At 39.7% G+C, this 13062-nt stretch overlaps 1 protein-coding gene across 1 annotated transcript in view; it reads right to left on the bottom strand.

Annotated features, from left to right (window-relative positions):
- LOC116626773 (ATP-binding cassette sub-family A member 3-like) overlaps window positions 1-13062 on the bottom strand; it is a 177460-nt gene that overhangs the window by 7103 nt on the left and 157295 nt on the right. The window contains exons 26-29 of the mRNA XM_032396276.1: window positions 10105-10292; window positions 9267-9437; window positions 8707-8897; window positions 130-203 (exon numbers count right to left, since the gene is read on the bottom strand). Of these exons, the coding sequence (XP_032252167.1) occupies window positions 130-203; window positions 8707-8897; window positions 9267-9437; window positions 10105-10292 (624 nt within the window). The remainder of the gene's footprint in view (window positions 1-129; window positions 204-8706; window positions 8898-9266; window positions 9438-10104; window positions 10293-13062) is intronic.

The raw sequence follows: 13062 nt of genomic DNA, 5'->3' as shown, positions 1-13062 counted from the left end.
CTAAAACTAATGATGTAATGTATGGGGATTAACATAACAATAAAAAAATTAAAAAAATAAAAAAATAAAAAATAATTTAATCTTGGAAAAAAAAAAAAAAAAAAAGAAGAGCATGGTTGCTACAATTACCTTTCCCCAGCCATTGTCCTTGCTGGGAATGTAGTAGTTAAGGATCCCTTGATTCTCATGTTTTAATTCACTACCTAGGAAAGGAAAGATAGATGAATAATCTTACAGATTTCATTTTAAAGTTCCAAAATATTGCGACATCAGCTTAATTATACACAATAAAGGGATGAATAAATGTGGCGAATAAAAGAGGGACATCATCCAAAAGCCCACCTCTTTAGTATATGTGACACGGTTAATTCTCTCAGCAGGCTTTAGTCACAAAAAAATTGTTAGCTCATATGCACAATGTAAAAAACTTGAGACTTCTAAAATGCTATTGTTGCCACAAACCAAGTTTTGAGAATATGAACTGGTAGGATTTTCATTCTGGTTGTGTATGCATGTACAGTGTGTTTGCTGGGGAGTAGAGCTTGGCAAGGCTTACTATTCTTCACATGCCCTGTGAAAGAGGAAATCACAAATATAAACCCCCAAAGTCAGGCTGTGTTCTTATTTCTTTTACAGGTGAATAAGAATCCACTGGTGGAATGAGAGGGAAGGGGGGGTATCCATTTCAAATTCAGAACAGATAGATGTGTTTCTACTTATCATTGCATATTTGCAAATTATTACTAATTAATTGGGGTTAAAATTGTTTTAAAATATATGTTAAAGTAATCAAAGAAGTCATGAGAATGAAGTAGGTCCGGGCGCCTGGGTGGCTCAGTCAGTTAAGCATCTGCCTTCGGCTCAGGTCATGATCCCAGAGTCCTGGGATCAAGTCCCGCATCGGGCTCCTTGCTCTGCAGGGAGCCTGCTTCTCCCTCTGACCCTCCCCCCTCTCATGTGCTCTCTCTCACCATCTCTGTCTCTCTCTCAAATAAATAAATAAAATCTAAAAAAAAAAAAAAAATGAAGTGGGTCCAATACCTTGGTAGCCTGTTAAGTAAATTGAAACCTAAACCAGAGTAAAATGCACTTGAATCTGAGAAAACGAAACTCAAGAACAGACAACTACAAATAGCCAACTAGGTTTTTGCAAATTAGATAACTGCTTAAGCTATAGCAAACCGAATATTCCCTTGCTTACCCACGTCTTTTCTATATAAACCTCTCCCTTAGCTCCTGTTTGTGGAGTCCTCCTCATCACTGTTAGTGTGGTGCTGCCCAATTAGAATTGATATATGCGCTAATAAACTCTTGAAAATTGTAATATGCACCAGTTTATCTTTTAACAGATCTGGTGTCAGAATCAGGGTCCTGGGAGCAAACAGCAAAGAGGCATAGGTACTCACTGAGCCCTTTGTGCACACTACTTTTACACTGTGCCTGAAGATTGTGGGAATTCATAGTGCCTGGCTAGAGATTTAATAAACACATGCCTCCCTGGATGAGACTAGTTGAAAAGCAAAGAAGGAGTGTCTGGAAAATTTCGCCCCTTTAAGGTATCTGGGCTGAAAACAGATTCTTGTTGCGGCTCAATGCACTCATCCAGGGAGTAAATGCGCGACTTAGGAGAAACATTTATCTTAGGAGGTCACCCACTCCACGCACTCCATCTGCATGCCCATCATGAGCACAGCTTGTTCTATTCACATGAAACTCCCTAGACTACTGTCCTGACTATTACAGCTTCACATTCCTTCTTGTTTTTCTTCTTCCCTTGTTGTATTGATCACATTCACAATAAAGGTGGAGGCAGAGTCTGTGGTCCTTCATTCCTCGTGTTTGTGCCTGCACGTTTGAGTAAGTAGTCTCCTAGACTTTATAGGTTCACTTCAGCAGGGACAGACCTTCACCCATCAGCTTGAGGTACTGGACTATTTCTGTGGTAGCTTCCATGGGCAGGCAATGCTTGTTATCAGGGTCTTGGTTTGGGTGGGTCCAATGCTTGTGCGCTGAGGTGGGGGGAAGAGGAGGGGCTATCAGTGTTCTATGGTTTGATTATCCTACCAACTGAGCTCTGCATTCAAGCAGGGCTACAGGCTGTGTTCCACAGTCTAGTGGTGCCCTTACCGGGTTCTTTAATCACTTCTGGCCAGATGAGGTACAGGCTGTGTTCCCTACCAGGGTGGTGCCAGTAGGGGTTTGGACTCCACAATTGGGTAGGGCTAGGGACTAAGCACCATTGCTTTTGTTTGGGGGAGGCCTCAGGCTGTGCTCTCCAACCGGATGGTGCTACCATCTGGTCTCTGTGTTCTAGGGGAGCCACAAGCAAGGCTAAGAGTCAGAGAAGGCCTAGGTTGTGCTCTAAAATTATGCAGGGGCTATGACTGTGTCCCAAACCTGGGCAGGACTGCTGGCTGGCCTTTACAACCTAGTAAGCTGCTGGCTGTGTTTCATTGCTGGGTAAAGTCACAGGCTGGGCTACTTTTTAGGGGGGCCTCCAGCTGTCTCCCATAGTTACATGGAGCTAGAGACTGTGCTCCACAGTTGGGCAGGGTCACTGTCTGGGTTCTGTGTTCAGATGGGGCCATGGGCTATGCTCCATGATTATGTGGGGTCCACTGCCTGGGCGACTCCATAGGCTTAGTTCTGCAATTGCGCAAGGTCACAGTCTAGGATCTGCTGGTGAGCAGTACCATAGGCTAGGTTCCTAGGCTGTCCAAGATCACTCTGCATGCTCCCTGGTTATGTGGAATGAATAAGAGACTATACTTAACAGGAGACAGGATTGTTGGTTTGGTTCCCAGTCCAAGCTGACTGTAGAATGAATTCCATAGCTTCCTGGATTCACTGATCAGGCTTCCTGATCAGGTGGGTCATAGGCTATACTCAGCAGTTGAGTGTGGCTGCAAATTTGCTTCTCTCTCCAGACAGGGCTATAGAACAAGCTCCACGGCTGGTACAACTTGTTGGCAGGGAACCCAAATAAGGCAGACTGCCCACTGAGTTCAGTGGTCAGATGGGGTCAATGGCTCAGCTCCGCAGGTGGGCAGAGCTATTGGCTAGAATCTCTGACAAGACAGTGATGAAAGTGCAGCTGTAGGATGGGCTCCTTGGCTTCCTGATTTCTCTGGCCAGACTTCCTTGTTGGGCAGGACTGGAGGCTATACTCAGCAGTTGGTCAGGACTTTGCATTTACTTCTCTGGGCAGTGGGGCTGTAGGATGGGCTCCACACCTGGCACAGCTTGTTGACTGGGGACCCAAATTAGGCAGAAGTACCCTCCGGTTCCCAGGCCACACATAGTACCAGCTCAGCTCTGCAGATGGGCAGAGCCACTGAATGGGATCTCTGCTCCAATGCCAGTACAAGTAGGAATGTGATCTGTCATGATCTGAGTGCTGGTTGCTTTAAGTACTACCCACCTTCTCTGTTCCTATGTGATCCCCAGTGGTAAAGCTCCTCAGTGATCCCTGTAAGGTGAGACCCAAGTGGGCCTCCCAGAAAGTGTCCAGCAATACTGGAGAACCTGATGTTCACCTTTGGCTCTCTTTTTCCCACTGGAGAAACCATAGGCTTAGGAGGGCATTCTCAATGTGCCAGCCTGGGGAAAAGGGTGATGCAGTTGGTATGTAGCTCCTCCTCTTACCCTCCTAATGTGATCCTTCTCAGTCTCTGTTGTCCAGGAGGCTGCTTTAGCCTCACTCTCATGTTCTGGGATATTCAACAATGGTGTCTCATCTATGGATAATTGCTAGTTGTTCTTCTTGTGACCGGGACTGAAGTCAGGAATGACCTATGTTATCATCTTGATGACATCACTCAATATTATAAGTTTCATTCGTGTTGTTTCATATAGTTATAATTCACTCATTTTTTTTCCTTTCTGTACAGTAATCTGGTATGTGATTATTTCATAATTTATTTCCATTCATTTATTTTCCATGCTGATAGATTATGGGGTGCTTCTAGTGTCTGAATATTGTGACTATCACTGATTTAAATATTATTTTACTTATCTCAGAGGACAGGTAGATGCAAGTATCTAAGGTATACCTGAAGGTGGAATTTTTGGGCCATTGCTTTTTTTATAATTGGTTGTACCAACTTTGGTTTCACGTCAGAGGTGTGGAAAGTGGGAAAGAGTGTCACTCCCACACTTCAAAAAAGAAAAGGTTGGATAAATTGCAAATTAATGTCTTTTCTTTAACTCATCACTTCTATGATTAGGCAAACACTGGACAAACAACTAACACAATATGTGGGGAGAGACAGGCACCTGCAGGGAGAAACAGGATGAAAGTATTTGCTTATATAAGGCAGGCATTGATGGACACCATATAGTAAGAAGATTTTGCTAAAATTTTAATATATTGCTAAAAGTTGAATATTGGAGCTAGCATAAAATCATGAAGACCATATTTTTGTTTTTAATTTCTCTTATTCAGTTTGCATTAGTAATGTTTTTTTATATACAGCAGAGAGTTGGAATTTGCTTGTTAGCCAATCTGAAAAAATACTTTTTCATTTAGTTGGAGCTAAGCCTTTTTATTTATTGATTGATTGATAGTACCAATATGTTCTGTAGCAGTTCCCCTATCTTGTTCTATATTTACATGGAAATGGAAATGCATAGATCTACGTATATGCATAAATGAACACACACACACACACACACACACACACACACACACATGCACAAACACTCCCAGTATGATGGTTGTTTCTACTTCCTGTTATATTTGTAATATACAAAGGTTTGTATTTTTGTTCTAATGAATAACTTCATATTAATATCTTTATACTAATGTCCATAATCCCATTTTTTTGAGATACTGTCTTTTGGTTCCATTTATGAACAACATTCTCTGTGCTAGTAATCTCTCAGTTCCCCCTACCAACATGCAATTTAAAGCAATATTCTATCATTAACAGCTAATACCTAATATATATTCAATAATCATATTTAACTTTCCATATATTCTTTGCCTTCTTTCCCTGTTTTTGATAATTGTATTATACATGTATTTCTAAAATATATATCAAGTATGTGATATTTTATCACACAAATACCCTGCATTTAGCCCTAGTTCTACAGTTACATTTATTCAATGTCCATTAGTTCTTTTTTTTTTTTTTTTGCAAGAGAGAGAATGAGAGACAGAGAACATGAGAGGGAGGAGGGTCAGAGGGAGAAGCAGACTCCCTGCTGAGCAGGGAGCCTGATGTGGGACTCGATCCCAGGACTCTAGGATCATGACCTGAGCCGAAGGCAGTCGTTTAACCAACTGAGCCACCCAGGCGCCCGATGTCCATTAGTTCTTATGCAGAAGCTTCTCCAATCATTTCTTAGTTGATCTGCAATGTTTTTCTTTTTATTTTCTTCAGAAAGGGCTGATGGGAACAATATTCCCTGAGTTCTTATGTGTTCATGACTGTGACTTTTATTTATTTATTTTTAAAAAATATTTTATTTATTTATTTGACAGAGAGAGACAGAGAGAGAGGGGACACAAACAGGGGGAGTGGGAGAGGGAGAAGCAGGCTTCCCGCAGAGCAGGGAGCCCGATGCGGGGCTCAATCCCAGGACCCTGGGATCATGACCTGAGCCGAAGGCAGACGCTTAACGACTGAGCCACCCAGGTGCCCATGACTGTGACTTTTAATCTTCAAAGTCATTTTGGTTGGAGGAAAAAACCTGGCTTGCATTTTTCTTTCATTGAGTATCTTAAATATCTTACATGCTCTACTAGCATAAAACTTTCTTGTTATAAAGTCTGTGCTCAATCTGATTTTATTTCCTTTATATATGTCTTTTTGTCTGCAAATCCAAAGTTTCCCCCTTACTTTATTATTAAAGTGCAATAGTTATATTAGCATATTCGTTGGCATTAATGATTTGAGGTCAGTTTTTTGGGGAGGTGTCTGATTTGCCTTTTCAGTTAGTTTTTGTTTTCTTTTATTTTAGGAAATTTTCTTGATAGTATTTAGTATTTATTCTATTCTGTGACATTTTTTCTGTGTAGACTACTTTTATGATTGTGTTGTATTAACATTCCCTTCCTTCTTTCTTACTTTCTCTCAAATGATTGTTTATCTTTTTGTTTAATGTTTTCCTCTTTCTCTCCAATCCAATCTCCATTTCCCTTATAGTTCCTATACTGTCTGTTTGTTCCTGGTACTTAATTATTTTTTGAAAGGCTTACTTTATTTTTTTAAAGATTTTATTTATTTATTTGAAAAAGAGAGAGCGAGAGAGAGGTGCAAAGTGGGGGGAGGGGCAGAGGGAGAGGGAGAAGCAGACTCCCCACTGAATAGGGAGCCCAATGTGTGCCTCCATCCCAGGACCCTGAGATCATGACCTGAGCCGAAAGCAGACACTTAATCAACTGAGCCACCCAGATGCCACTGAATTGTTTACTTTAAAAAATGCTGTCAGTTGTCTTTCCATATCTTTTTGTTGTCTAGTCATCTAATTTCTTAGGCTTCCCATTGTGATTTAGTATTTTCTTTCATGCAACCATTTATACTAAATATTTATCATTCCTTTGGTAAGCCCATTATAGAAGTGGATATTCCAGCTGCCTTTGCTTGCAATATTTATTTAATCTTTTTAAAGGCTAATATTTACATATGAGTTCCATGTCGGTTCCTTTTCAGTTCTGTCATATTTGAATAGCTATTTGCTCAAAATAATGTGAGGAAGAATGGGGCAACAACCACCTTACAGGTGAAAAAGTGTCTCAAACCCACATTCCCATTAAAGTTCTTGTGTCCACATCCTTGGGGATAAGTTTTGGGTCAGTGTTTAGTGTCCCTTCTTCAAGTAGAGCAAGTTGCTAGGGTAGCACAAAGTGAGATTTTTCTAGTCACAGCTTTTCTTTGTGGTGATTTAGGGACCACATCAATTAGAACTCGGATACAAGTACTCAGAAATATTTGCCAAATGAATGCATAAGTGAATATTGAACTTCCTAATGGACTATGCACCAAAGAAATTCTATTTCCCACACATATGTTCCCCACATGTACTCTACAATCCATTTCTTTCTACTTTCTGATCTCCATTCTTATTGCATAATCCATCATGCTATTTCCCATTGCTTAGAAGTCTGACTCCCCTGCCTGACACACAACAGACTTCTATGATATTTTGCTCAGCATAGCAGGGTGGTGGAAACTAAGGTAAAAATCAGAATTATTAAGTCTTGACATGTCCCTGCTTTATATTTAGGAAAGAGAAGTAAAGGACAGAAAAAAATAGTTGCTTTCTCTGGTATTGTACCATATAGGCAGAGAGATGCTTACTGAATTTAGCTTGTAGAAGCATGCTACTTTTGAAAGAAGAGAAAAGCTTACTGATTCTTATTTGAATCTCAATTCCATATCCTGGCTCTGACAGAAAGAGACCAGAGTTACATTATTAGTGCAAGGAAAAAAAAAACCTTTAAAGTTTTGATGGATGATATTATGGACTGAATTCCCCTCAAATTCATATGCTAAAGTCCTAATCCCAAATGTGATTGTGTTTGGACAAAGGGCCTTTAAGGAGGTAATTAATGTTAAATGAGGTTGTAAGGATGGGGCCTCAATCCACTACAACTGGTGTCCTTATAAGAAGAGGAAGAGACACCAGGGATGTGCACACAGAGATAAGGCTGTGTGAGGACACAGCAAGAAGGCAGCCATCAGTAAGCCAAAGAGAGAGGTCTCAGGGGAAACCAGACCTGCTGAAACCTTGATATTGGACTTCTAGCCAAGGAACTTTGAGAAAATAAATATCTGTTGTTTAAGCCCCCTAGTCTGTGGTATTTTATTATAGTAGCCCAAGCAGACTTATACAGATTATATGTGCAAATAATTGAGAATTATGTTCAAACATATGACTTTAGATATATAAATCATACAGATAGTCCTAATCTACAACTGCCCTACTAGTTAATATACAAAAGGTTGGTGAATACTATTGATCTTTGAGAAATACAGGGAGTGGTGTATAACTTTCAACTCCCCTAAAACTTAACTACAGATAGCCTACTGTTGACCAGAAGTCTTACTGACGGCTGATTAACATATATTGTATATGTTATATGTATTATATGCTGTATTACTACAATACAGTAAGCTAGAGAAAAGAAAATGGTATTAAGAAAATTATAAGGAAGAGAAAATACATTTACAGTACTGTACTTACCAAAAAAAAAAAAAAAATCCATGTATAAGTTGACCCATGTCATTCAAATCCATGTTGTTCAAGGGTCAACTGTATTTCTGTTTGTTTGTGGATTTCTTTCTGTGAAAATTTCTTAACACAACCAGGCACAAGGATTTTATAAGAACAAATATTAAAAAGGATCTCCAAGGGCGCCTGGGTGGCTCAGTTTGTTAAGCATCCAACTCATAATTTTGGCTCAGGTTATGATCTCAGGTTGTGAGATCGAGCCCCACATTGGGCTCCACACTCAGCGTGAGGGCCTCCTTAAGATTCTCTCTCTCCCTCTATCCCTCCCTGCCCTGGCTTGTGCACTCTCTCTCTCTAAAAATAATTTTAAAATTTTTAAAAAATAAAAGGGATCTCAATATGGAAGATCAATAAGTATCAATACCTCACAAGAAATAGTTATTGGAGACACATGCCATCTGGGTGGTGAGAACAACTAATATGATTTAACACATCTCTAACGAAGTTAGCCTAACCAATCTAATTTACCTGGGAAAACCGTTGCAATGTATTTTTTAAAATTCTCTAATTCATTCTCATCTGTATCCATCTTGAACTTAGCCTTCAGGATGTAAACATTGCCAAACTTGTTCTTGAGGTGCTGAGGGCTGCCCAGGCACATGAATTTTCCCTTCACCATGATGGCCAGCCTGGTACACAGGGCATCACATTCCTCCATACTAGCAAAACAAGACACCAGAATGATGTAAGGCTGAAAAGACCTCCATTGGAAGACATTCAGTAGTTCAACTTTCCAGTATTTTGTAACTCTTTAAAATGGAAGTTGCATTTGCCTGTCATCAACATCATGGAAAGTGGAGATACTTTCAAGTTCAAAGTAGCTGAGAATGAAATTCTCAAATGGAACAGATCATAAACTTTCTGCCCTCTCCTCTCAGTGAGAATTCTTGGCCATTCCTTTCACTAGGATTCAGGAGGAGCTCATCTTTAGGCACGTTTACTGTCCTATATTGCAAGCCCCAAATACTGCTCTCCCATAGCCATGAAAACACTTCCAACCCTTAATCAAGCCTCCCAATAAACCACACCTGTGAGAGGTAATGATGATGACTTTGCCACTTTCACGTGCCCTTGTTACTGTGTTCCAAAGCAGGCGCCGGGCCCCTGGGTCCATGCCAGTTGATGGCTCATCCAGGAAGATGACTGAGGGATTTCCCATTAGGGCAATGGCATTACTCAGTCTACGTTTGTTTCCTCCACTTCGTGGTCAAGAAAGCAGAAGCAGAGATTAAATTACATTACAGTAATTTAATACATCAAACATCTATTTAATACATGTCATCTTTTACAGAAAACAATTTGCCTATTTCCAAAATGCTGAGTCAGGGAACAAGCAGAAGTACTAAAAATGCTGATTACATGCAGCTCAACCAACGCACCAGACCCAAAAACACCTGCATAAATCAAATCATTTTCATTTGAAATGTAGAAAAGTGACTTTTGTTTACAAAATCAATTTTAGCCATGTTATCAGTGAAATTTATATTCTTATTCTTGAGATTCCTTGGGATTCTTAGATACATAAGCAATATAGTGGCCAGGCTAATACAAAGAATCTTACATTTTCTTTATCCGAGAGACACAGAACTATAGAGGTAGACAAATGGTCTCTTTTGTAATTCAATGGCTACAATTCTAATAGTACCAAGGTTTTGAGTTCCATCTCTGCAAAGGGAAGATATGATACTGTCTAGGTCTGCTTTACTGCTGGCATCTAAACACTGGCAGGGCATGAGATTGCTTCATAATTGTTGCCTCTGTTTGTCAGTGGAACTTTGGTTAAACAGTAGGCACCCATTCCAAAGAGCAGAAACACAGGAGACTCATCAATATTAGCGCAATGAGAGCACCAGTATAATATCTCACCTGTAAGTATAAATAAACTTGTCAGCATAGGGTTCCAGATTTAGTGATTGCAACAGTTTATTCACATATTGTGTAATCTGGGTCTCAGGAACACCCCACAACCTGGCATACATGACCAAAATTTCCCGAGCAGTCATGTAATCCAGCAAAGCATCAAACTGTGGACAATAGCCAATTTTTGACCTTACCTGAAATAAGAGAATAACAATGGACACAATTCAACTATCTTACTGAGCATAATAGTAAATATGGATAACATAGAAGACCTGTAGTTCTCCAGCCCATGCCTCTAAAAAGGTTAGAACCCACAGAGTTTTTCCAAAGAATTTCTCCTCCAGTGATTATAGAATCATTGCATCTGGAAGCCAGTGTCATGTATTGGAACACAAGTGTGCAAAAGTATGGGTTTTTCTATCATGATGTTATCTCCCTATATATGGCCATAATCAATTGATTAAATAAATGGAAAATAATCTTAAAATAACAGTGCACCTATTTACATAAGTATATTCACCTGAAGAAGCAGAATGAGATAAAAAGAGGTTAGTCTACCATTGGCTCAAACTTTACTCGTTGTAAGCCTACAGGAAATTCTGATGACCCTAAAAAGTAAGAGATCTAGATCACCAGTGTGATGTATAGTGTTAATAACTGGGTAGATATTTTTGAAATTTGGTACCTTATTTTCTCTTATACGTCTCCATTGGTTTAGTCTCAAGGGATGCTAGGATATCATAACCAAAGACTGTCTAGAAGGAGAGGTTCGACAATAATATCTAGGTTCAGCTCAGTGACATCCTACTTTTTGGTAGTGGTAGTAGATAGTTGGGCAATAACTGGGGTCTTCATAGCTCTTTTATATGCAATATAACTTTATGACCATTGTTTAAAATGTAGGTGAGTAGAACTGGGATCCTAGCTCTTATTTCAGTCATATTGATGGTAAAAGAAGACAACATATTACAAAAATTTTATAATATTTAGACAAAATATCTGACTAAAATTTAAGTTAAAATCACTAATAACAACAATGAATATTTTAAAAACCTCTATACTTTACAAATTTTAAAAAACAAATTTCTAAGACTACACTCTTAATTCAGGTGTTAAGAGAACTCAATACATCTTGCAATATTTTGAAGATTTTATTTATTTATTTGACAGAGAGACACAGCGAGAGAGGGAACACAAGCAGGGGGAGTGGGAGAGGGAGAAGCAGGCTTCCCGCTGAGCAGGGAGCCCGACGTGGGGCTCGATCCCAGGACCCTGGGACCATGACCTGAGCTGAAGGCAGACACTTAATGACTGAGCCACCCAGGCGCCACTTCTTGCAATATTTTGAACAACAAATATTTTGATGCAGTGAGAAGGCCACTTTAAACAATGAAAGGTTATTAGTTAACTAAATAATTTGTATTTCCCTGATGGCTAGTGATGTTGAACACTTTTTCATGTATCTCTTAGTCATTTGTATGTCTTCTATTGAGAAGTGTCTGTTCATCTCTTCTGCCCATTTTTTGACTTTATTATTTGTTTTTTGGGTGTTGAGTTTGAGAAGTTCTTTCTAGATCTTGGATACCAGCCCTTGATCAGAAATGTCATTTGCAAATATCTTCCCCCATTCCATAGGTTGCCTCTCAATTCTGTTGACTGTTTCCTTTGCTGAGCAGAACCTTTTTTATCTTGAAGTCCCAAATGTTCATTTTTGCTTTTGTTTCCCTTGCCTTTGGAGACATGTCTTGTCTGTTGCTGTGGCCGATGTCGAAGAGGTTGCTGCCTGTGTTCTCCTCTAGGATTTTGATGGATTCCTGTCTCACATTGAGGTCTTTTACCCATTTTGAGTTTATCTTTGTGCATGGTGTAAGCAAATGGTCCAGTTTCATTCTTCCACATGTGGCTGTCCAGTTTTCCCAGCACCATTATTGAAGAGACTGTCTTTTTTCCATTGGATGTTCTTTCCTGCTTTGTCAAAGATTAGTTGACCATAGAGTTGAGGGTCCATTACTGGAGTCTCTATTCTGTTCCATTGGTCTATGTGTCTATTTTTGTGCCAATACCATGCTGTCCTGATGATCACAGCTTTGTAATATAGCTTGAAGGCAGGCATTGTGATGCCCCCAGCTTTGGTTTTCTTTTTCAACATTCCCCTGGCGATTTGGGAACTTTTCTGGTTCCATACAAATTTTAGGATTGTTTATTCCAGTTCTGTGAAAAACTAGCCATCAACATCACTAGCCATCAGGGAAATACAAATTATTTAGTTAACTAATAACCTTTCATTGTTTAAAGTGGCCTTCTCACTGCATCAAAATATTTGTTGTTCAAAATATTGCAAGAAGTGGCGCCTGGGTGGCTCAGTCGTTAAGCGTCTGCCTTCGGCTCAGGTCATGGTATTTTGTTTTGTTTTTAAGATTTTATTTATTTATTTGAGAGAGAGAGAATGAGAGACAGAGAGCATGAGAGGGAGGAGGGTCAGAGGGAGAAGCAGACTCCCTGCTGAGCAGGAAGCCCGATGCAGGACTCAATCCCGGGACTCCAGGATCATGACCTGAGCTGAAGGCAGTTGCTTAACCAACTGAGCCACCCAGGTGCCCCATGTCAGTGGTATTTTGATAGGGATTGTATTGAAAGTGTAGATTGCCCTGCACAGCATAGACATTTTCACAATGTTTATTCTTCCAGTCCATGAGCATGGAATGTTTTTCCATCTCTTTGTGTCTTCCTCCATTTCCTTCATAAGTGTTTTGTAGTTTCTAGATTATAGATCCTTTACCTCTTTGGTTAGGTTTATTCCTAGGTATTTTATGGGTTTTGTGCTATTGTAAATGGAATCGATTCCTTAATTTCTCTTTCTTCAGTTACATTGTTAGTGTATAGAAATTCAACTGATTTCTGTGCATTGATTTTGTATCCTGCCATGTTGCTGAATTGCTGTATGAGTTCTAGTAATTTGGGAGT

This window comes from Phoca vitulina, unplaced genomic scaffold (genome assembly GCF_004348235.1).
Source record: "Phoca vitulina isolate PV1807 unplaced genomic scaffold, GSC_HSeal_1.0 scaffold90, whole genome shotgun sequence".
Classification (NCBI taxonomy): domain Eukaryota; kingdom Metazoa; phylum Chordata; class Mammalia; order Carnivora; family Phocidae; genus Phoca; species Phoca vitulina.
Note: the sequence above shows the minus strand (reverse complement) of the source record. Positions and strands in the feature narration are given on the sequence as shown.